The 21,470-nt window shown below is 48.3% G+C and overlaps 1 protein-coding gene across 1 annotated transcript in view; it reads right to left on the bottom strand.

The window, feature by feature from the left end:
* BCAP31 (B cell receptor associated protein 31) overlaps positions 1-21,470 on the bottom strand; it is a 35,134-nt gene that overhangs the window by 8,571 nt on the left and 5,093 nt on the right. Inside the window, exons 3-6 of the mRNA XM_035140481.2 lie at positions 20,702-20,802; positions 15,740-15,887; positions 8,607-8,742; positions 1,146-1,272 (exon numbers count right to left, since the gene is read on the bottom strand). Of these exons, the coding sequence (XP_034996372.1) occupies positions 1,146-1,272; positions 8,607-8,742; positions 15,740-15,887; positions 20,702-20,802 (512 nt within the window). The remainder of the gene's footprint in view (positions 1-1,145; positions 1,273-8,606; positions 8,743-15,739; positions 15,888-20,701; positions 20,803-21,470) is intronic.

The following is a 21,470-nucleotide window of genomic DNA, read 5'->3' as shown; positions in this document are numbered from 1 at the left end:
GGATGCCAATCTGAATTAAGATGGCAGGCTGAATCCTACAGAACAGAGTGGATTTTAACCACTGATTTCAAAACTGCACTCATTTTGATGACGTTTCTTAGCGTTCCCAATCATTGTTGGGCATGAGCTTGCCAGTATAAAATAGTTTACATATAGAATTGTTTGATTGTCTTTACTGTGAAATCAGATCAAGATATTTTATGGGAAGCAATTCATCAAATAAATAAATTAGACTGTGGAGGAGAGAAAGGGAGAGGAGGGAAGGGTTTAGCAGTGGTGAAGTATGGTGCCAACAGCAGCATTCCCTCCCCACTAAGTGACTGGGCTCTCCCACCCATTCCAGTGGGGCTTATGCAGGAGAACTTTCCACTTGACTGTGTGCCACAGCTTAGAGCAGCATCACCTATGCTGCTGCCAGAATCAACCACTTCGCGAGAGGGCTCCCTGGGACCAATGTGAGCAAGTGCCGCTACATCACCCTACACTGCATTTCAACTGGGACAGGAGAGAGAGGAAGGGGAATTTGTGGTTCTGCTGGACTCCCACCATGCCTGGGCATTGGTCATCAGGCTGGCTCTGATGGAGTTGTGACAAAGGTGAAAAGAAGTCCCAAGCCTGCAAGTGTGTGCAGTGCCCAAACATTCAAATTTGAAGAACTGAGTGCACCAATTAGTGGCCCCCATCATCATTTCCCCTCTCAATTAAGTAGAGAGACCAATTCCAAAGTTGGACATTGCTTTGCAGAGCAAGGAAAACAACTATAGAGAAACCAAAGTGTTTACAAACAAGCTCTTCAGGGCTGGGTCCATCTATTCCCAAAGTCTGATGCCAAGTGAAGTATTTTTAAGCAGGAGAGAGGTGAGGGGGGGACAGAATTCTGAGATTGTACATGAGGAAGGCACATGGCTGTACAGTTCTAGAAGTATAAATAGATGGTGTTATCACCCTTTCGTCAGCATCTAGCCCGGATGATCCAGCTGTACACAACTGGGATATGGGGGGGGGGGAGAGGGATAGTCCAGGGTCTCTAATAGGTCATGCCCTTTCCCTCTAAGTTACTGGGCAGTGGCATCTACCACACTGGGTCATTTTACAGCCAAGACTGGAGGGGGCATGCGCTAAACATACTCCACCAAGTCTCTCACCTTTCTTTGTGGAGGCCAGCTCATCCTTCAGTTTTTTCACTTCACCCTGCAGTGCTTTGCTCTCTTCTTCAGCTCCAGCACCTTTGGTGTCCAGATCTGTTACTTTCACCCCTGCTTGCTGCAGTTGCTGAATGAGGAGAAGGAGGGAAGGTTAGAGGACACAGGAATAATCAATCAATCCGTCAATGAGGAATGGGGGTGTTTTGACTTCCTCAAAAGAAGAAGAGTCCCAATCTACTCTGGAATATTGTTATGGCTCCCATAGCCTTAGCCCTGCATTTCCTGGGCTACATTATATAGCAGCCATGGCTTTCTAGATAGCTTGACACAAGACAATGCGTGTACAGACATACCCCTGTCCTGTACGTGGTCAGCTGGCTTTTCTCCTGACCCTTCTCCCTAACCTACCTTGCAAAACTTCAGTGGCAACCCATTTCTAGGACAGTTGACACAGCCAAAAATACTAGATAGGCAGACCACTATTGCAGAATCCAAGGAAGTAATTTTGGGGTTACTCTTTAGCTCAGACCAGGGGCAGCAGCGGCTGCCTGGAGGACTCCCAAGGAGAGGGGAGAGGAGAGGAGGCTGAGGGAACACTCCACAAGGGAGGGTGTTTGAAAAAGGGTGAGAGGCTGCCAGCTCTGCAGGCGAGGAGTGACATAACTGGGCTCCTGAGCCCCACAGGGGTGCCACAGAAAGAATGCAGTTGGTTATGGGAGCCGTGGACTCAAAAAGGTTGAAAACCTCTGCTCTGAAGGGATGGTCAGCATGACATTCAGGGGCCTACAATTTCCCTTGGCATGGCAAATACACATATGCTGAGCATGACAAGTCTCCAGGTTTCCTTCCAAACTGGGAGCTAGAAACCTGGCAGAAACTGGTACCCATTTGATGCTGGGCTTATCAAGAGGAGAACTATAGTGACGATGCCCCTACCCCTCTCCTACTCTGAGGGTGAACTTTGGGCAAGGGGCAAAATCCCTGCCCTCATGCTTTGAAGGTCAAGGACTGGAACCTTCCTGCTGCAGTAATGCATGGCTTAGCAACCAAGACATCACATATGCAGAGCCATCAAGTTTGCAAACACAGATGCCGTCAGTGGTGTAGCATTTTCCGGGGGGGGGGTCCACAGGGGCAGTTGCCCCAGGCGCAAAATTTCAGCACCAGATTTCAACATTCATTACAGCTGCATGCTTCAGTCACTGGGTTCCGTTGAAAATGGCTTTTCCAAGCGACTCAGGAAGTGACCTCTCCAGATAATGGAATGACTATACATCTCTCTGTGATCTCCTGGGTGACACGGATGCCATTAGGCATTTGAATGCATATGCATCTGTTTTCCTCCTTTCCATCTAGTAATCTGCGTGGCGCCGGGCGCCGGCAACCCATGCTACACTACTGCAAACAATCCTCATATGAGAATGGGTAAGCTTAGAGTGAGGCCTGCCCAAGACCAACCAGGAAGCTCATGGATGAAGCAAGATTTGACCTGGGGCCTACCGATCAGAGGACTCTGGGCAATTTCATTTTTACACAACAAAATTCCCCATTTGAAATACCTTTACAGTGGTACCTCGGTTTAAGTACACAATTAGTTCCAGAAGTATGTACTTAACCTGAAGCGTACTTAACCTGAAGCGAACTTTCCCACTGAAAGTAATGGGAAGTGGATTAATTCGTTCCAGACGGGTCCGTGGAGCACTTAAACTACTCAAACCGAAGCGTACTTAAATTGAGGTATGACTGTATCTTGCTTTATAGCCCAGAGGTGCTCTGAAGTGGCTTACGAAAGTTTTTCATTCTTGTCCTGGTGCAAGGACAAAGCAACTAGGATGATTCAGGCTCTCCCCCTTTTCTATTGCCAGGTAGCAGCTCCCACCAAAATTCTTTTGCCTCCAAGCGCAGGGATGCCTCTCGCACACAGCCTGTGGTTGGATTAGCTGAGAGACTCGCCTGCCATGTTCCACAAACTTCCCAGCCACCTCATTTCCATCCTAACACTTTCTACTTTTTTGATGCATATGAAAAGCCACCCTGAATCCTGTTGTTCTCCTAATATTTCCTACTTTGGAAAAATCCCTGAAGGGAAGTATTACATAATAACCAGTTAAACAATAGGTATACTGCCTACACACCCCTGGAAATGCCAACTGCCAGTGTATAAAACAACGGACGTTGCTTCTGGGCAGTGCAAGGGGAGCTAGGTAAGCCCAGGACAGGAAAAGGGGACATTTTACTAGGCAAAGAGAAGCTTGACATTTTGGAAGAGAGAAAAGGCTGCTGAAGAGACAAGGCATGGGGGTGTGAGGAGGGGAATCTTTCATCCTCAAACTGAGCCTCCATTGGGAGGGGGGTTGCACAAGCTTTATATGAGAAGAAGCAGTTGTGATTGGAAGCACTGGCATGACAGGCACAAAAGCGACAGCCTAACATTAGCAATGCTATGTATAGAAAAAATGTTATACAATATCTTCAGAGCAGAGATGCCCAAGCCTGTGGCACACGACACGCCAGCGACTGAAGCTGGATGCTGGGTAGAAAATCAGCAGAGACCAGAATGAAGCGCTTCTTCACACAAAACAGTTAAAACTGTGGAATCAGCTACCACAAGGTGTAGTGACAGCCACCAAGTTGGGTGGTTTTAAAAGACAAGTTCATGGAGAATGGAGACTAGCAAAGCCACAATGCCTACGTTCTACCTTCACCAACAGAGGCAGTGAGTCAGGCCTCATGCCAGAGAGACTGCTGCTGTGCCCAGGCCCCGCTTTTGGACTTCCAAAAAGCATCATTGTGTGTGTGTGTGTGTGTGTGTGTGTGTGTGTGGCTGTAGTTGTGTTTTTGTTTTTATGGGATAGCATTTAATTTCATTGTACTATGTACAATGAAAATAAAGTATCTATCTATCTATCATCATCATTTTATTTGTAGGCCACCTTTCCAGAGTTAAAAACAATGCTCAAGGCGGCTTACAACATGACAAGATTTACATAATTACAAAAGTCATAAACAATCAATCAAAAAATACACAACCAAATGGAAAATTTCCACCTAAATCAAAATCTAAAACTAAGAATACAGCATTAATATCAGTTTAAAATGACATAGATAAAAAAATAACACCAATAAAAAAAACGGAGCCCTCTCTGCCCAGCAGCAGTGCCAACAGTCCTTTATGGAGCACATCAGGCCCCACCCTGGGCCAGTTGGTGAGTGGCAGGACTGGGGCCCTCAGGCGCTGAGCAGGAGAGTCCTCCTGGGTAGCCTGATCCAGCAAGGCTATTCTTAAGTTCTCAAATGTGTTTATATCCTGTGCCCTCCATTTCTGGAAACCCCTTGCTTCTCTCCACTGCTCAAGTAAAAGGGACCAAACCTTTAGTGGCGCAGGCGCTGTCCTTTGGAACTCCCTGCCAGTAGATGTTTCGCAGGAACCAGCCCAGATGTCTTTTGAAAGCCATACCATTCTAAGCCACATCCTTGTAATATGAATTCTCTATTTTAACAAATCAGGGTTTACTGGTGTTCTATCTGTGTTTACGGTATGCTTTCATGGACATTTTGTTGATTTTATTCTCATGTCGTATACCACATCTCTCTCTCTCCATATACTGTATATATACATATTATATATATACATACACACACAGAGAGAGAGATTTTAAATACACAAATAAATGAATAAACATTCAACTGGGTTGCACATACAACTGCTCCATTGCCACTTCCAAGGGCCATTGAATCTCCTTTCACAGAAGTTACAAGATGCATGGATTCTTAAATTCCAACTGCTTTCAAAATGGCAACCTAAAAATATCCTCCCTCGTGTTCTGCAGCCATTATATGGAGATGTAGAAAGTGTGCATCTGCACATGCCTGTGTTTTGCAGGATGAAGCTATTCCGTCAACCTACTTCAAAGGCTGTGTATTTGCTTCCCACCAGCTTCCAATCAGCTACAACACATTATTCCAGCTCTCCTGTAACAGTCTGAAAAAGTCAAAATCCTTTGGTGGCTTTTACTATGAGCGATGTCCAACCTCAATCATGCTTAGAGTAACCCACTGAAATCAATGGAAGCTTATGTCATTGATTTTGTTGCTATCAGCCTTTGAGTTCACACATCAACATGTACCAAGTAACTGGTGGCCAAAATGAAGGACACAGAATCTTTTGTTAAAACTTCCCTGCCTGGTTACCTTGAAGAGACTGACCTGCCCCACCCAATAAGGGGCTGTTTATAAAACTGCCTTAATCAAACAAGAATAGAAGTTCGACCAGTTCCCGTTGTCTTTAGAATACACAATCCCCTCCAACTTGGCTGGCCTTAAGCAGCTAGGAATATGGGCTGAGTACACACTACACATTTAAAGCACATGACACCCCCCAGAGCCCTGGGAACTGTAGCACACCCCCTCAGAGCTACAATTCCCAACACCTACAGTTTCCAGAATGCTTCTGAATTCACTTGATCCTCTTTGCACACCCCTCCCAAGACATATTGCAACAGGGCCAGCATTCAAGAGATCCGCCCACCTCCCTCTAGGTTAGGGTGGGCTCCCTGTGGCCCCTTCACATGCTGTTAAGCTAGTCCAAAGGAAGCCTGTAAGAAGAAGAAGAGAAGAAGAGTTTGGATTTGATATCCCGCTTTATCACTACCCGAAGGAGTCTCAAAGCGGCTGACATTCTCCTTTCCCCTCCTCCCCCACAACAGACACCCTGTGAGGTGAGTGGGGCTGAGAGACTAGCCCAAGGTCACCCAGTATGACTAGCCCAAGGTCACCCAGCAGCTGCATGTGGAGGAGCGGAGACGCGAACCCGGTTCCCCAGATTAGGAGTCTACCGCTCTTAACCACTACACCACACTGGCACTCCCATCAGCCCCTTATGGTCAGCACATCTAATGGTCGGGGGGGGGGGATCTAGAGCTGTGGTTCAACCAACTACCTCTGGATTCCTGCATTGCAGGAGGCTCGACTAGATGACTCTCAGGGTCCCTTCCAACTCTACAATTCTAAGGTTCTATGAATGAGAAAAGGGGGGATTTCCTCCCAAACCAGAGTGCCATATTTCCATCCTGTGATGCAAAACCTCCCCAAGCAAAATTCACAAGAGATAACTTTAACTGGAATAGAAAAAAGTCCATTCCAAGCCAATCTCTAGCTGTGCCAGAGAACTAGGGAGAGAAGAGCTCTCCGAAAACATCTGCAAGGGACTGGGGCACTATGAAAAGCACAAGTCATAATCACCACCCTTGAGCAAGGTTTGCATTTTTATCTTTGCATCCTGTTTATGGCTGCAGATTGAAGACACACCAAAGCTGATACATTCAACCACCCCCCTACTATCCAGAGGGTCAAGGCTGTCTTACTAATACACAGTCCTTATTTATTTGACTCCATAAAAATTATTGCCATATTTAAGGCAGTGCCCTCATGTCAACCCAGTGTGGTAGGGTTTGCCTGCCCCATATGGCGGGTGGTGGTTTAAAACACCTAAGGTTTAAAGCTGATACAGATGACAAGATGGTTCTCGAAGCTACGAACATGAGTTTGACCAGGCTGCGGGAGGCAGTGGAAGACAGGAGTGCCTGGCGTGCTCTGGTCCATGGGGTCACGAAGAGTCGGACAGGACTAAACGACTAAACAACAACAACAAAGGTTTAAAGGCTCTTTGGTACACAGGCAAATGTGAGGCCTCTCACCCTGCTGCAAATGGAAATTCCACAAATTTCCATGCTTAGTTTTATTGGTTATGGAAGACAGAAAGTAGGGCTGGGCCTCGGAGGAGAAAAGCTGGCAAGGAAAGAAAGTGAATGAAAAGGAGCTGCCCGCAGGTTGGAGCCCCACCCTCCAAGATTGAAACTTGAGAATGTAGGGGCACTTTCACCTGTTTTGTCTATCATGCAGTGGAAGGAAGCCTGCTTTTTTTTTTTCTTTAAGGAAATCTGGATTCTGCATTAGAAGCTGCAGCTGCCGTGGATTCCCAGAAATTCCCAACACACTTGGCTTGTGACAGAGCTTGCATTTCACAGCCACACTCTCCACGTGAAGAGGGGGCGGGGAAGACACGGTATCTAGTTCAGGATTCTTATGAAGCAAAGCCGAGGTTCTCAGAAGTTTCAAGGCCTTGTAGCTGTAAAGATTGTGGGACTATTTAGCAAGCCTATGTTTAGCGAACTTAGAAGCTCCCAGGTACCTTCTTTTCTTTTCTTTTTCTTTTGCAAGGGAGAAGGGGAAGCAGATGGAAGCAAAGTATTTCAGTAGTCAGGGCTTTACAAACTTTTTAGACATTACTTGTTCCCTCAGGGCAAGGCGGGTGTGAACAGGCCTCTGGCACCTGTGCCACTTCAGTAGAAGACTGGTTATTACTGCTTTCATCATTTAAGTGCAAGACTACACAGCGCCCTGCTTCATCAGGGTGCCTTTCCGTTGCTGCCAGCTTACACACGGTGGGTTGTTTTTTTTAATAAAAAAAAATGCACAGGGAACGCTACAATTCAAAAGCCTGCAGAAACACACACCGAAAAACACACAGCCACCCTAGAGCAACGGTTTCTGGTCTCAATGAAAGTTTGCCATTGAGAGGTGCAGCGATTGGCCAGTCAAATTACACTTTCCTCCTGTGCTACTTCCGGGTAGACATGTGCACAATTGTACTGCAGTGAATCCTTATCTCCCACACAGAGGGAGCCATGGCGCAGCCTGTTTGGAAAGTTCTAACCTTTGCCTTTGGTGGGGAGGAAGGATTCTATAGCATGCACCCACACTTACTGTGTAGTATTATTTGCAGGAAATGATTTCTAGGGACTACCCTGGTCTCATAAAAACCGACCACAGGAAAAATGCATCCTGGTTGCTGGGGAAAAGGAATGGCAACTACAGGAATTCCAAGGACCCTGAAAATGTGCCTCAGCTACCAGAGGGTTAGCCAACACCACCTTGAACCCATTTTGAGGTGTACTCCATATTTAGGTGCCGGCAAGCCTCTCACCAACACCAGGCTATCGGGAGGAGCAGGTTGCAATGCCAGCTGCTTTGAATGCTTGGCATTTGCTAGTGCAGCAATCTTGTAGGTCAAAGTCACCCACCAAGTATTCCTAAAAAAAACAAGACACCAGTGGGCGATTAACCCCTTGGGTAAGGTTACTGCTATAAAAGGGGAGCGGGTATATAGCGTGACAGACAGTCCCAGAGCCTTATAGGATTACAGACACCAACCAATACACCCATAAATCAGACCTCTGAAGTCTGAGGATGAATGGAAGTGTGCAAACAACTGCCCAGAGGGGCCACTGCACCTGTGCTTCCTCAAGAGCAGAGGGTCTAGCATCCAGCAGGGCCATCCGCTGCTAAAACTGAGGGCAGCCTCAAAACTCACGTTTGTAACAACATTGCAGCAATCTGCCAAAGTCAAAACTGCGCCAGGACAGCTTCCCCTGAGCCTCTGGCCCAGGCAGGAGCCCATACCTTCTTCAGCTTGTCGTTCTCCTCCATGTACTTCTTGGCTGCATCACTAGCTCCTTCTGCCTGCTTCTTGAAGGCTTCATTCGAAGCCAGGACGGTGGCGTGCTGGGAGATGAGAGTGACCAGGCGTCTCAGCAGGCTGCAAGGACAGAGGCAGAGAAGGTGGCTCAAAGAGGGCATTGCAAATCAAGTCAACAAGAGAGTTAAGACCCACACAGAGAGGTCTTTAGATTTGGGTCTGCTGTAAAGGGCACTGGAGTGACCTAGTTGATAAAGCACTGGGTTCAATTTCCAGGTCAGTCACAGGCTTCCCAACTGGTCATGGGAAAGGGGGATTGTGTACTGAAAACTGGGGGTGACAGTAGCTTCCCTACCCGCCAAGGCTGTCTCTGCATACTGGGGAAAGCAAGCAAGGAACACAACTTGGTCTTGCCCAAGGCTAACCAGGTGGGACTTGAATCTGAACCCAGTAGTGCTTTATCAGCTAGATCACTGAAGCCTCCATTTCCAGTCATAAAACGACTGAGCCATGCATACTCTTTGGGGGAAACAGAACAGCAAAGCCTAACAATGTCTCTGACCAGAGAAGACTGGTAAGAAAATGGAAGGCCGGCCTTGCCATCAACAGGATCATGGGTTTAACTGGGTTTAACTGCAGTAGAGAAGACTGTGCTTTGCGTCAAAAGTTCAAGGATGGGGACCTGTGACTTTCTGGGTGTTGCTGGACCACCAGCTTGGCACCATCCGTGGCCACGGGCCATGCTGGTTGGGGCTGACACAACCTGGAGTCCAACATTATCCACAGGGCTACTTAGGATCCCCAATCCTGCTTCATGTCAAGGTTCCCCAAACCTTTGATAAAAGAAGCTGCCTTATACAGAGTCAGGATATTGGTCCATCAAGCCCTCTGTCGCCTGTACCCCGACCAGCAGAGATTCTGCAGCACAACAGCCTTGCCCAGACCTACCTGGTGGCACCAAGGATTGAACATGGGACCTTTGGCATGCACGCATGTGCTCTGCCACCGACTGAGGGCCCTTCCCACGCCACCCCCAAAGCTAACATACAGGCTTTGGGGGTTAACCCACTCCACCAACCAGCTCTCCCACAGACATAGGGAGGCTTCGTTCTTACCACTACAAGAAAGCCAAGATGCTAGTGGTAGCAGCAAAAAGCCTATGCAAAGGCTCTTCAATGCCCCACTGCATAGGAGTTCTCTCCCCACACCAGGACAGAGGAGAGCAAAAGGCAGAAGTGCAGGATCAGTGGAGGGCTTGGCCAAAGCCTTTGCTGCCAGGAAGAAGCAAGTCACGAAATGGCTGCGGCCCCTGCCAACACAGGCGCAGCTCCACACAGAGAACCCATTCTGCCAGCCCTTCTTGCAAGGGTTTATATCAAAATATGGCCTCTCTCACAAGGTTGTTGCTCACCAGGACTCTCAGCTTAGAGACAGCTTCTCTGCCCCCCCCCTTTCACCTGCTATCACCATTGCTTCCCTCCAACTTAGCCTCATCGCTTCTTGCCCCATCCCCACCAGAGGAGCAAGAACAATGAAGCAACACTTCCTGGACTTGAAAGAAGCCGCCACACGCCACCCTTTCAAGGGAGCAGCTCCTTTTCAGCGGTAGGAGGCAGACTAACGTACAGGGAACCATGCAGAGCCAGCCCCCAGAGTCACACAAGTCAGGCGCTACATTGCAAGGCTTACGCAAGCCCTTCCTCCAGCTTGGATTGGCCAAGGGGAAGGGAAGCTGCCACATCCAGGAGCCACCAAGCAGATCGATTGCCACAAGGGAGTGGCAGGACACGGGCCAAGAGAGCCGCCCACAAAGCTCAGTCTTGGATGGGTGTCAAAAAGGCTTTGGCCACCAGCAGATGACCACTATCTGTTAAGAGGCCACAGACCGAAATGCTGGTCAGAGAAGGGAGTGAGGTGGGAATAAACTGAGCGCAAGGCAGGGATGGCCCTCAGCGCAGATTCCTCTGGCTGCAAGAGCTGCCACAGCAAGGCCACAAAGCGGAACGAGAGAACGCTGGAGGCCCCTGTGAGTGCCTCAAGGCCAACTAAGCCCAGAGCAGGGTGGTTTGCAGCTCTCCCCTGCAGAAAATGCTCCGTCCTGTTTTTAGAAAAGTTTCTCTCAACAGCGAGGACACAAGGGAGGGAAGGGCAGGCTTTTTACCTTTCTGAATAACCGCCTTGCGAGTCAACGTGCTTTCAAGGGCAAGGGAAGGGCAATGCCACCTTGAACAAGCATTATGGGAGTGAGATCTGGCCCAGGACTCCCAGTTCCCTCTGTATAGCTGTTCTGAGCAGGGCCAACAAATGCATTTTGCAACAATGAAAGGGAAAGTGAGCTGAGAAGCTGCAGCCCGAAGGCAAAGGGCTGTACTCACAAGACCAGAACATCCTGCCCCCTGGCCAGACGCTCACACACAGCAATGATATGGAAGCCCACAGCTCCCTTCCCCCCCCCCGTCCCTGCTTCCAGCCCCAGCTGCACCGTCAAGCACATTCCCTTTGTATGCAACTCTGTACTCAGGCTGCTGATTTATGGCCCACAGGCATTGTTCACACCCTTCCCCAGCTGTCTTGTATGGCCAAAAGCGGCTGCTAATCAAACCAGAGAGCTGGCTGGACAGGCACTGTAATGGATACAGAGAGAGACCCTGCAGCCTGCTCACAGTGCCAGGGAGGCCATGAGCCATACCTGCCAAGTTCCAGCCTGAGAAATAAGGGACTGGACTGGAAGTAGCAGACCGGAAATAGCGCTGCCGCCATTTTGGAACTGGGCAGAGCATGCTCAGAAGCGACTTTTGATGCTGCTCTGCCCTGTTCCAAAATGGCCACCGCACCTGAAGTCACGCTGCAGCCATTTTGGAACTGGGCAAAGCAGCATCAAAAGTCGCTTCTGAGCATGCTCTGCCCAGTTCCAAAATGGCCGCCGCGCCAGAATAAACCGGGGGGAAACAAAAAAATCTGTTTTTTCGGCTGGGGACAGCTGGAAAAATGGGGGTTTCCCGGGGGAATACGGGAGACTTGGCAGCTATGCCATGAGCCCCTGGTTTAGCCAGCCTCTGTGAGCAGCTGCTGCCAATGGCAAGGACTACTGGCAACGGGGAAGGGGTGGAGCAACTGCTCTGCACGCAGGAGGTCCCAAGTTCAACCCCCAAGTGGCATCTCCAGGTAGGGCTAGAAATGCCCCTGCCCTGCCTGAACCCCTGGGGGCCGTGGCTGCCCATAAGCGTGGCAATACCTAGATGGACAGCTGCTCTAACTCAGCACGAGGCCATCTTCCTACACTGGGGGAAGGGCCACATCTCAGTGGTAGAGCGTCTGCTCTGCATGCAGAAGGTCCCATGGTCAGTCCTCAGCACCTCCAGGTAAGGCTGGGCACACGCCCTGGCTGAAACCCTGCACAGTCTCTGCCAGCCTGTGCAGACAATGCTGGGCTAGATGGACAAATGGTCTGACTTGCCATAAAGCCTCTTCCGAGACTCTGAACAGGTTGCAAAATGAATAGCAAACATAAAAATCCATTATGTGGGCAGGAGAAGAGAGAATAATTTTAGGAATCGGAATTTCACCTCTTTTAGGCTTCTTACTGTAAATCTCAGAAGCTTCTAAAGAAAAGGTTAGCTTGAAGGGCCAAGGGCTGCCCGGCCCTCACTACAGTCCAAGGGCACAGAAGTGGTGGTTCTGTCCAGAGAAAGCATTTGCCATGTGCTCATTGGGGCATCACTTGGTGGCTTAATCCCAAACTCTGAAGTCTACTGGCTTGTAGACTCAGCTGCAGTCCTCAGCCTCAGGAATTTTCAGTAAGAGGTAAGAGATTATGCACGTCTGCCACCTTGTGGCCCAGAGAGAGCACAGCAGGCTGATTCAGCCTCTGCAACTACAGTGGAACCTCGGTTTATGAACACGTCGGTTTATGAATTTTCGGTTTACGAACGCCGCGGACCCATCTGGAACGGATTAATTCACTTTTCATAACTTTCAATGGGAAAGTTTGCTTCAGTTTATGAACGCTTCAGTTTATGAACAGACTTCCGGAACCAATTACACCCATGCTTCGGGTTAAGTATGCTTCAGGTTGAGTACTCCGCGGACTTGTCTGGAACGGATTAATCCACTTTCCATTACTTTCAATGGGAAAGTTCGCTTCAGTTTATGAACGCTTCAGTTTAAGTACTCCACGGACCGTCTGGAACAGATTAATCCACTTTCCATTACTTTCAATGGGAAAGTTCGCTTCAGTTTATGAACGCTTCAGTTTATGAACAGACTTCCGGAACCAATTGTGTTCATAAACTGAAGTACCACTGTACTGTACTGAGGTACCTCAATTTAAGTACACAATTGGTTCCAGAAGTCTTAACCTGAAGCATACTTAACCCCGAAACGAACTTTCCCATTGAAAGTAATGGAAAGTGGATTAACCCGTTCCAGACGGGTCCGTGGAGTACTTAAACTGAAAGTACTCAAACCGAAGTGTACTTAAACCGAGGTATGACTGTACTTGACTCTAAACATTGCAAGTTAGCAGCAGCAAACAGAATATGCAACAGGGGTTGGAAACAGGAGGTCTTTGGTCAACCACCACCTGGTCCTCACAGTCAAGTGGAGGCAAGAGGGAGCAAAGCAGTGCATGCCCAGCTACTGCATAGTCCCATTTTTTATTATTATTTATAAAGTGATACCTCAGTTTACAAACACAATTGGTTCCGGAAGTCTGTACTTAACCTGAAGCATACTTAACCTGAAGCGAACTTTCCCATTGAAAGTAATGGAAAGTGGATTAATCCGTTCCAGACGGGTCCGTGGAGTACTTAAACTGAAAATACTCAAACCACGACGTACTTAAACCAAGGTATGACTGTATACTGCCCTCCATCTGAAGATCTCAAGGCGGTTCACAGCATAAAAATATGTAATAAAAACACAAAATACGTAATAAAAACAAGAACAGTCTGAAGGAACTGGAGTCTAACAGCATCCAGAGGGCCACTTCTTAGGAATCTTAGCAAGTCCTGGATGGTAAGCGGGAATACAGAAGGCACTGGGAATAAGGCATTGAGGTGAGCAGTTGCAGCCAGATTGCATCACCCTTAGCACCCACGTCTTGCCAGTAAGGCCAAATGATTTACTCTGTGGCCCTTGACATAGTTCTTGCAGATCATGTTGCTGTATAGAAATTTCGACACTCTGCCTTCTCCAAGCAGCCTTCCAACAGAGCTAGGCTGCTGTGCCAGACTGACGCTGAAAACAGGAGTCCTACTTTGAAGATTAACAGAGTTTGTACAGCATAAGCTTTTGATGGGATGGAAGCCACCCAGACCCAATGAGGCTTTAAATCAGGAACAGGAAACTGGCCCTCTAGATCAGGCATCCCCCAACTCGGCCCTTTTGGGACTACAACTCCCATCATCCCTAGCTAACAGGGCCAATGGTCAGGGATGATGGGAGTTGTAGTCCCAAAACAGCTGGAGGGCCAAGTTTGGGGGTGCCACCTCTAGATGCTGTTCTCTAGCCCTGACCTAAACAGAGCAACGCAAATGGGAGCAGCTTCCAGAAGAGAGAGCGGGAAAATGTGATGAAATAGGAAGCATCACAAACCGTGTCTCCTTTTGTACAGCAGTGGTTTTCAAATCTATCTTCAGAGAATAATTTTTAGTATTGCTTTGCCTGCCAATCTGCACATCTCACAGTTGTTGAAGCAGCCTGGGCATACACCATGCAAACAACACTGCAGAAGGTTAACTGCATTGCTTATGCCAAGAGTGGCGAGATTTTTTGATCCACCATGTGGGCCAACCTTGGCAGGTGAGTGGTGCAATTCATCCCAGAGGCGAAACTAGGCTTTATTTCACTTGGGTCAAAGACCCAGTTTGGTACCCACCCCCCAATGCACATTTGCATACACACACACACACACACACACAGGCTGGGAGCCTCAATGGTGCCCCTCTAGACGCTTCACCTGGGCAAAAAACCTGGCTAGCCCCCGCCCCCTATAGCTACAGCTCTGAGGCAGACAACACCAGGTGATTGGCAAGTGGGTTGTCCTACCCACCCAGCCCCCAAATTCATTGTGCAGGGTTCCCAAACTTGGAGCCACAGTGCAGGAGGCACTGCTAGCCCTGTGCTTTCCATGTTCTGTAGGATGAAAGGAGAAGCGCAGGCAGCTTCAAAGAGCAGTTGTAAAAAGGGAGAAGCAGCTTTCACTGAACGGAAACCACATGCCCACCTCAAGCAAGGTGTGTTCCTCCTGCCCATCATTTGATGCATGACTGGGAGCATACCTTGCTCCAGCAAAAGAACAGTCAGGAATCCACTTTAAGCTCCTTTGAAACCCCACCCTTACCTGCCCCACACCTGCTATCATGTATGTGGGGAGGTGGGCCTGGATTCACAAAAAAGCCTTGTAGGCCAAGTGGGCAGGCCTGGCTAGCCACGTTTGGCCCATGGCCCAGAGGCTCTCCACCTCCAGCTTTGCCATCCTCTATCCGGCTCTGCAGCCAACACCTACGGTGCAAGAGAACCAGACAAAGCATCATTAAGGGGAGATGTCAAAGCCTGCCAAGAAGCTTTTCTCTGCAAAGGAGAATATATGGAGGCCACCCTTGGAAGGGGGAGAGGGATGCTCCCTGGAGAACTCCTTGCTACTATGTCAGGCATCCCCAAACTTCGGCCCTCCAGATGTTTTGGACTACAATTCCCATCTTCCCCAACCACTGGTCCTGTTAGCTAGGGATCATGGGAGTTGTGGGCCAAAACATCTGGAGGGCCGCAGTTCGGGGATGCCTGTACTATGTGCAAGAACTATGTCAAGGGCCACAAAGTAAATAATTTGGTTCTTACTGGCAAGAAGTGGGTGCTAAGGGTGATGCAATCTGGCTACAGCTGATGCTCACCTCAATGCCTTATTTCCAGTGCCTCCTGAATTCAAACCTACTATCCAAGCCTTACCAAGATTCCCAAGTATCTGGCCCAGGGATTAGGAAACGGTAGCCCTCTGGATGCTGCTAAGACTCCAGTTTCCATCAGGATGACTAATAGCCAGGGGTGAGGAGTCTGGCCAGCCACGCAGCTTGCCCACCACCTGATCTAGCCTCAGCAGTGTCCCTGAGGTACTCACAAGGACATCAGCAGCGAGAAACCAGCAATGTAGAGGTTCCGCTGGGCTCGGAAGAGTTTCATGTGATAATGCTCCATAGCCCCAGTGTTGGTCTGCAGGTTCACTTTCTCGGTCACGTCGTCATACTTCCGGATCTCACGAATGGCATCTGCAAGTCACAAATTTATATAGGAGTCAGAGCTCCGCAGACTGACAATTTATTTGCAAGCCTTGCTTGAACTTAAGCTCCGGTTGGCTTCTAGAGATTTCGTCCCAAGCCCCGCCGATCGCTTATGAATCCAGCTGCAGTCTTTGACAAGAATCCACCCAAGCCATCACGCCGCAACAGCATGTGTTCTGGATAGAAGTATAAAATGGAGGTAGGTTTTGAGGGTGGGAGAAGGCTTGTCCCATTGACCAACGGTAGGGTCCCCAAAGCAAGTCTCAAACTGATGGGAAGATGAACAAGCTTTTCAGCTGCCCCCACACAATGCAACACCTTGCTACCCTCCCAGCATGAGGAACCTCTGGGTAATTTCCACTGGTCCAGAACGTAGCAGCACAATTTCTGTTTAGAACTAACCTCCAGGAGCATAGCTCACCTCCCAGAGCAGGGCTGGGGAACATGTGGCTCTCTAGCTATTTATGGACTCCAGCCCCCATCAGCCCCAGCCAACATGGTCAATAACTGGAGATGATTAGAGCTGTAGTTCAACAACTGCTCCAGAGAAGCGGACATGGAGCAATGGATTCAAACTACAAGAAAGAAGATTCCACCTAAGCATTAGGAAGAACTTCCTGACAGTAAGAGCTGTTCGACAGTGGAATTTGCTGCCAAGGAGTGTGGTGGAGTCTCCTTCTTTGGAGGTCTTTAAGCAGAGGCTTGACAGCCATCTGTCAGGAATGCTTTGATGGTGTTTCCTGCTTAGCAGGGGGTTGGACTGGATGGCCCTTGTGGTCTCTTCCAACTCTATGATTCTAACTACTTGGGGGGGGTCACAAGCTCCCCAGCCCAGTCTCTGCCAGCTTGTTTTCAGGCCCAGTTTGGGGTGTTGGCTTTCAATCTTTAAAGCCCTCAGTGGCCTTGATCTAGGAAGCCACTTAATGGGCTTTTTCTCCTATACTTGACACCCACCGCATTAATTAAGATTGACACATGAGACATTACTTCATGTAATCATGACCATCTGAGGCAAGATTAGCTGTCCCCAGGAAGAGGATAATTCCCTCCTGAGATAAATCTGTCAGTTCCCACTCCATTGTCATCTATTTCAGGGCTTTTTTGTTGTTGTTGTTAAAATAATAAGGATAATGAGGTGCTGGTTCTACTTTCTACACCAAAGTGCTGTGGGTGAAAGCACAAAATGGCTGCCATGAGCATCAAAGAAACAGAGGTGCTAGTACTCCATACTGGCGAGTACTGTTAGAAGGGGGAGAAAGGCCCTGCTTCTCACGCTTGAGAATTAAGCCAATGTCACCCCCTCCTTATATAATAATAATAATAATTTATTATTTATACCCCGCCCATCTGGCTGGGTTTCCCCAGCCACTCTGGGCGGCTTACAACAGAAAAATGAAATAAAACAAACATTAAAAGCCTCCCTAAACAGGACTGCCTTCAGATGTCTTCTAAAAATCTGGTAGCTGTTTTTCTCTTTGACATCTGATGGGAGGGCGTTCCACAGGGCAGGCGCCACCACCGAGAAGGCCCTCTGCCTGGTTCCCTGCAACTTGGCTTCTTGCAATGAGGGAACCGCCAGAAGGCCCTCGGAGCTGGACCTCAGTGTCCGGGCAGAACGATGGGGGTGGAGACGCTCCTTCAGGTATACTGGACCGAGGCCGTTTAGGGCTTTAAAGGTCCTTCATTCCGTTCCATTCTGAAACAGTATGAATGCTATTTGGGTATTAACATTTCAAGCCACTTTGACACCCTAAGTCATGGCAATGCAGGATTGCAAAATAAAAGTTCTGGCTCCTCACTGACATAAGAGACTGTGCGAAAGGTGAAACTATTTCCTCACATATTCGGCCTCGCCAAGTACTCTTAATACTCCAATACCAGGCGATAGGTTGGTCACGTGATTGTGCCGCCCAGACTTCTTTTTCTTTGAGCAACAGCAATTGCTGGGGTGCAATCCTGATGGGGATGGCAGTGCATGGACCGGGGTGGGTGGGTGACCCTACTCCACCGCATTTTTCTCACTAGAAATCCACTCTTCTGCTTCTTGCCCCTAAAGGTGTGATTTGCCACAAACAGCCTGGGAGGCCATTTTGAGGGGGGAAATGTGTGGAGAGAAGGGACAATTCCCTCACCCCACAAGTCCTACCCAAAGTCAAACCCCCACAGCTGATATCTCCAGAAGGAAAATCAAGCTCAAGTCACATGGCAAACATATCATCCAGCCTGGGACAAATGTGATAGTCACGTTTCGAGAATATATGGGGTTAGCAGGATAAAAGTAACTAAAGTTTGAAGTGACTGAGAACTAAAGCACTGAATTTCTTCTCCTGCTAGGCCAGGATCCTGAGGCCCAGGGGCCAAATCCACACCCACCTACCCCCAAGACCTCTCTATCTGGCCCACATGGCTCTCTCCAGGACACAGCCCACACGAGCACCTGCCCCACTTTCTCCTTGAGGGCTTTTGCCTGACTGGAACTGAGAATAGAGAGGCCTGCATAGAAATATCTGGATTTTACATGACTTGAATGGAGCCTGCTATATGAAAGCCAGTCATATCTGGGGTTCTACCCATTTTTTTGCCTCTGGCCATGCCCATTTTGTGGCCCCCAGGAGGAAAACGTTCCCTATCCCTGCCCTAGACAATTCTTACAAGAAAGCCTCTTCAAAAGGAAAAAAAAAGCCTGTGCAACAACTTAGCCATGGGCTGGGCTTGCCTTCTTGTGGTGCTATGTGAACATGTCTCATTTTGGTCCTATAATAAGTGTCTGCATCTGTGTGGAATACGGCACACATGGAGCCCCGACAGCCAGACGGCACAAACTGATGGGATGGAGCTCTCCTCACTCATAAAACGAAAGCTTCAGGGGAGATTCCCGCATTGCAGTGGGTTGGACTAGATGACCCTCAGGGATCCCTTCCAACTCTACAATTCTGAGCCCATGAAAGGGGTTTGTATGGTAAAGTGCCCTTCTCACCCCCACTGTCCTACTGAAAACTCCAGGGGGCAGCAGAAGCCAACTTCTCGCATACCCTGCAAGCGCAATCTCTGCATGTGCCATTTCAACACTCTTGCTCTGCAGAGTCTCTCTTGCCAAAGGAGCCAGAAGCAGAGAAACCTGCTGAAGAGCAGCCAGGAATCTTTCACAGGGAAGAGCCTTACCTGTCACCTGGCATGTGCTGCTGACTAGAACTCTGAATTCTGGGCCTTCACCGCAGGTGATTTTAGAGGCATTGACAAAGAACATGGTGTCCTCCATATGCTGGTGTACTGCAACTCCTAACAGCCTCAGCCAGCATGACCAATGGTCAGGGGTGATGGGAGTTGTAGTTCAGGGACAGCTGAAGGGCACCATGTTGAGTATCCTTGAGCATCTCTAAGACAACAGCCCACCCACAGCATCTATCTTAATGGAGGGGGGAGGTAAGAATGTGCCCAACGTCTGATCCAATTTATTTCTAAGCTGTCTCTCCATCTCAAAGGCCTTCAAAGCAACAGCAACCTTCTATTTTAAAAATAAGGAATTCTGCACCATAAAACTGGGTCAGGAGCAACACGCACACAATCCAGGGGAGAGCTTGTCCACAAAGGCACTACATAAAACCTGTGCCAAGTGTCAAAATGCTAACAGGGAGAGGGGGCCAGGGGAGCCCTTCAGGGCATGGAGTTCCATAATCTGAAAGAAACAGATTATGAGGCTCTGCCCCATGTAGACGTAGGCTGCATCTCTAACAGTGGCAGAGCAGGGCATCTGCTGAGGACCTCAAAAAGCAGACAAATATCACATGGAAGGAGGCTGTTTCCTCAAATGCCCTGATGCAAGGGACTTTAAAAAAATTGGTTTGCTTTATGTGGAACTGGTGTAGTGGAGGTAGGGGTCAAAAGAGCAGCCTCACTTCCCAGAGCTTCCAGGATCTCTCCTGGAACTACATTGCCATAACCCAGACAGAAGATATTTGGCATCCTAGCCCAGCTGCTGATGCAAAGCAGTTGTCTACTCAACTGTCCTGAGCAGCTAAATGCAATGGTGAAGGAGAAAGAAGGTACAGTGGTACCTCTACTTACGAATAACTCTACTTACGAATGTTTCTACTTACGAATGGAGCTCCGTCCGCCATCTTGGATGCGGTTTAGATAGGATTTAGATAGGGTTGCTTCTACTTACAATTTTTTTCTCCCAATGCATTCCTATGGGATTCGACTTACAAATTTTTTCGACTTACAAATGTGCGTTCGGAACGCATTAAATTTGTAAGTAGAGGTACCACTGTACCTATAAAGCAGAGTTCTGTCATCTCCACCACGTTCGCACCCGCAACCCCCAATATTTTGAAACCTGCTTTCCCCCTCTAATTTATCTTCAACTCTTGCTCTTCTAGGATTTTCCAGAGCACAGATATGCTTCTGATTGCCTTTTGGACTTCACAGCCACCCTGTGTGGAAGACCCCAAGGGAATTCATGGCTGGGCAGGATTTGAACCGAAATCCTTCATGGCCAAACCCAGCAAAGCACTCTGGGCAAAGCCCTACCCCAGCTACAAGGAGGGAGACTAAAGGGTGGTTCTCCTGAATCACTGGCCAAGATAAAGTTGAGCGGGTGTGGAACCACAGTCACGTTCCTGTCCCTTTTTTGTCACAGTGCTGGGCTATGAGCAGCTCAGAGAGCACAGGAGAAACACATGTGGCCCAAGGCCCTGGGGACCTGGCCAGAACCTGGCAGGCACAGGCAGAGAAGCAAACACTCCCATGAGCGGGTGATGGGAGAACACCCACCCCAAGCACACTGGCTTCCTTCCACTCACCAAGAAACAACAGGACCAGGATGACTATGAGCACAACAAAGAAGGTATTCCCATAGGCCAACACTATCTTCACCAAGCGGGACTTGAAGATTTTCTGCCATCTGTGGAAGAAGGTTGGAGTTTAGGATCAATGCTTTGCAGGCAACAAACACAAACACACTTGACCGCCACACAGGCAGCGGTTTAGATTTACTAAGGGCCAAGTCTCTTCAATGTGTGCTTGTGAAATTAAAACATCTGAATCTTTACATCATGTTATGTTTATCTGCCCTATGTACAGTTCAGCTCGTGCTAGTATACTAAATTCCATAATCCAGCCTATGGCTGACAAACCAGTTGACCTACAGCTTGCCTGGGTTCTTCAAGATGTGGATTCTTATATTACTCTACAGGTTGCTAAATTCCTAACAGCCGTCCTCTCGTACAAGAGACGGATTGGAATGTTAGCAGATTATTTATAGTTATAAGAATTTTCTATAATGACATCATATATTGATTTTAGCGTAGTGCCTAAATTTTTAATCATAATCTTAAACTTTTCTTTTTTAATTGTTAATATTTGTCCTTGTGAGCTGTGAATTGTGTTATATTATTTGTGGCTTGAACGAGTCCGCTGTTTTATTTGATTTATTTTGTTGTGTTGTGTTTTATGATGGGCGTAAAGCCGAATAAACATCCTGGTCCTACTTGGAGTAGGCCCAATGGAGTTAATGAACACGAGGCAGCAGTTTGTTCCACTAGGGGTGGGGAAGCAAAATGGAGACTGGAC

This window comes from Zootoca vivipara, chromosome 16 (assembly GCF_963506605.1).
Source record: "Zootoca vivipara chromosome 16, rZooViv1.1, whole genome shotgun sequence".
NCBI lineage: Eukaryota > Metazoa > Chordata > Lepidosauria > Squamata > Lacertidae > Zootoca > Zootoca vivipara.
Note: the sequence above shows the minus strand (reverse complement) of the source record. Positions and strands in the feature narration are given on the sequence as shown.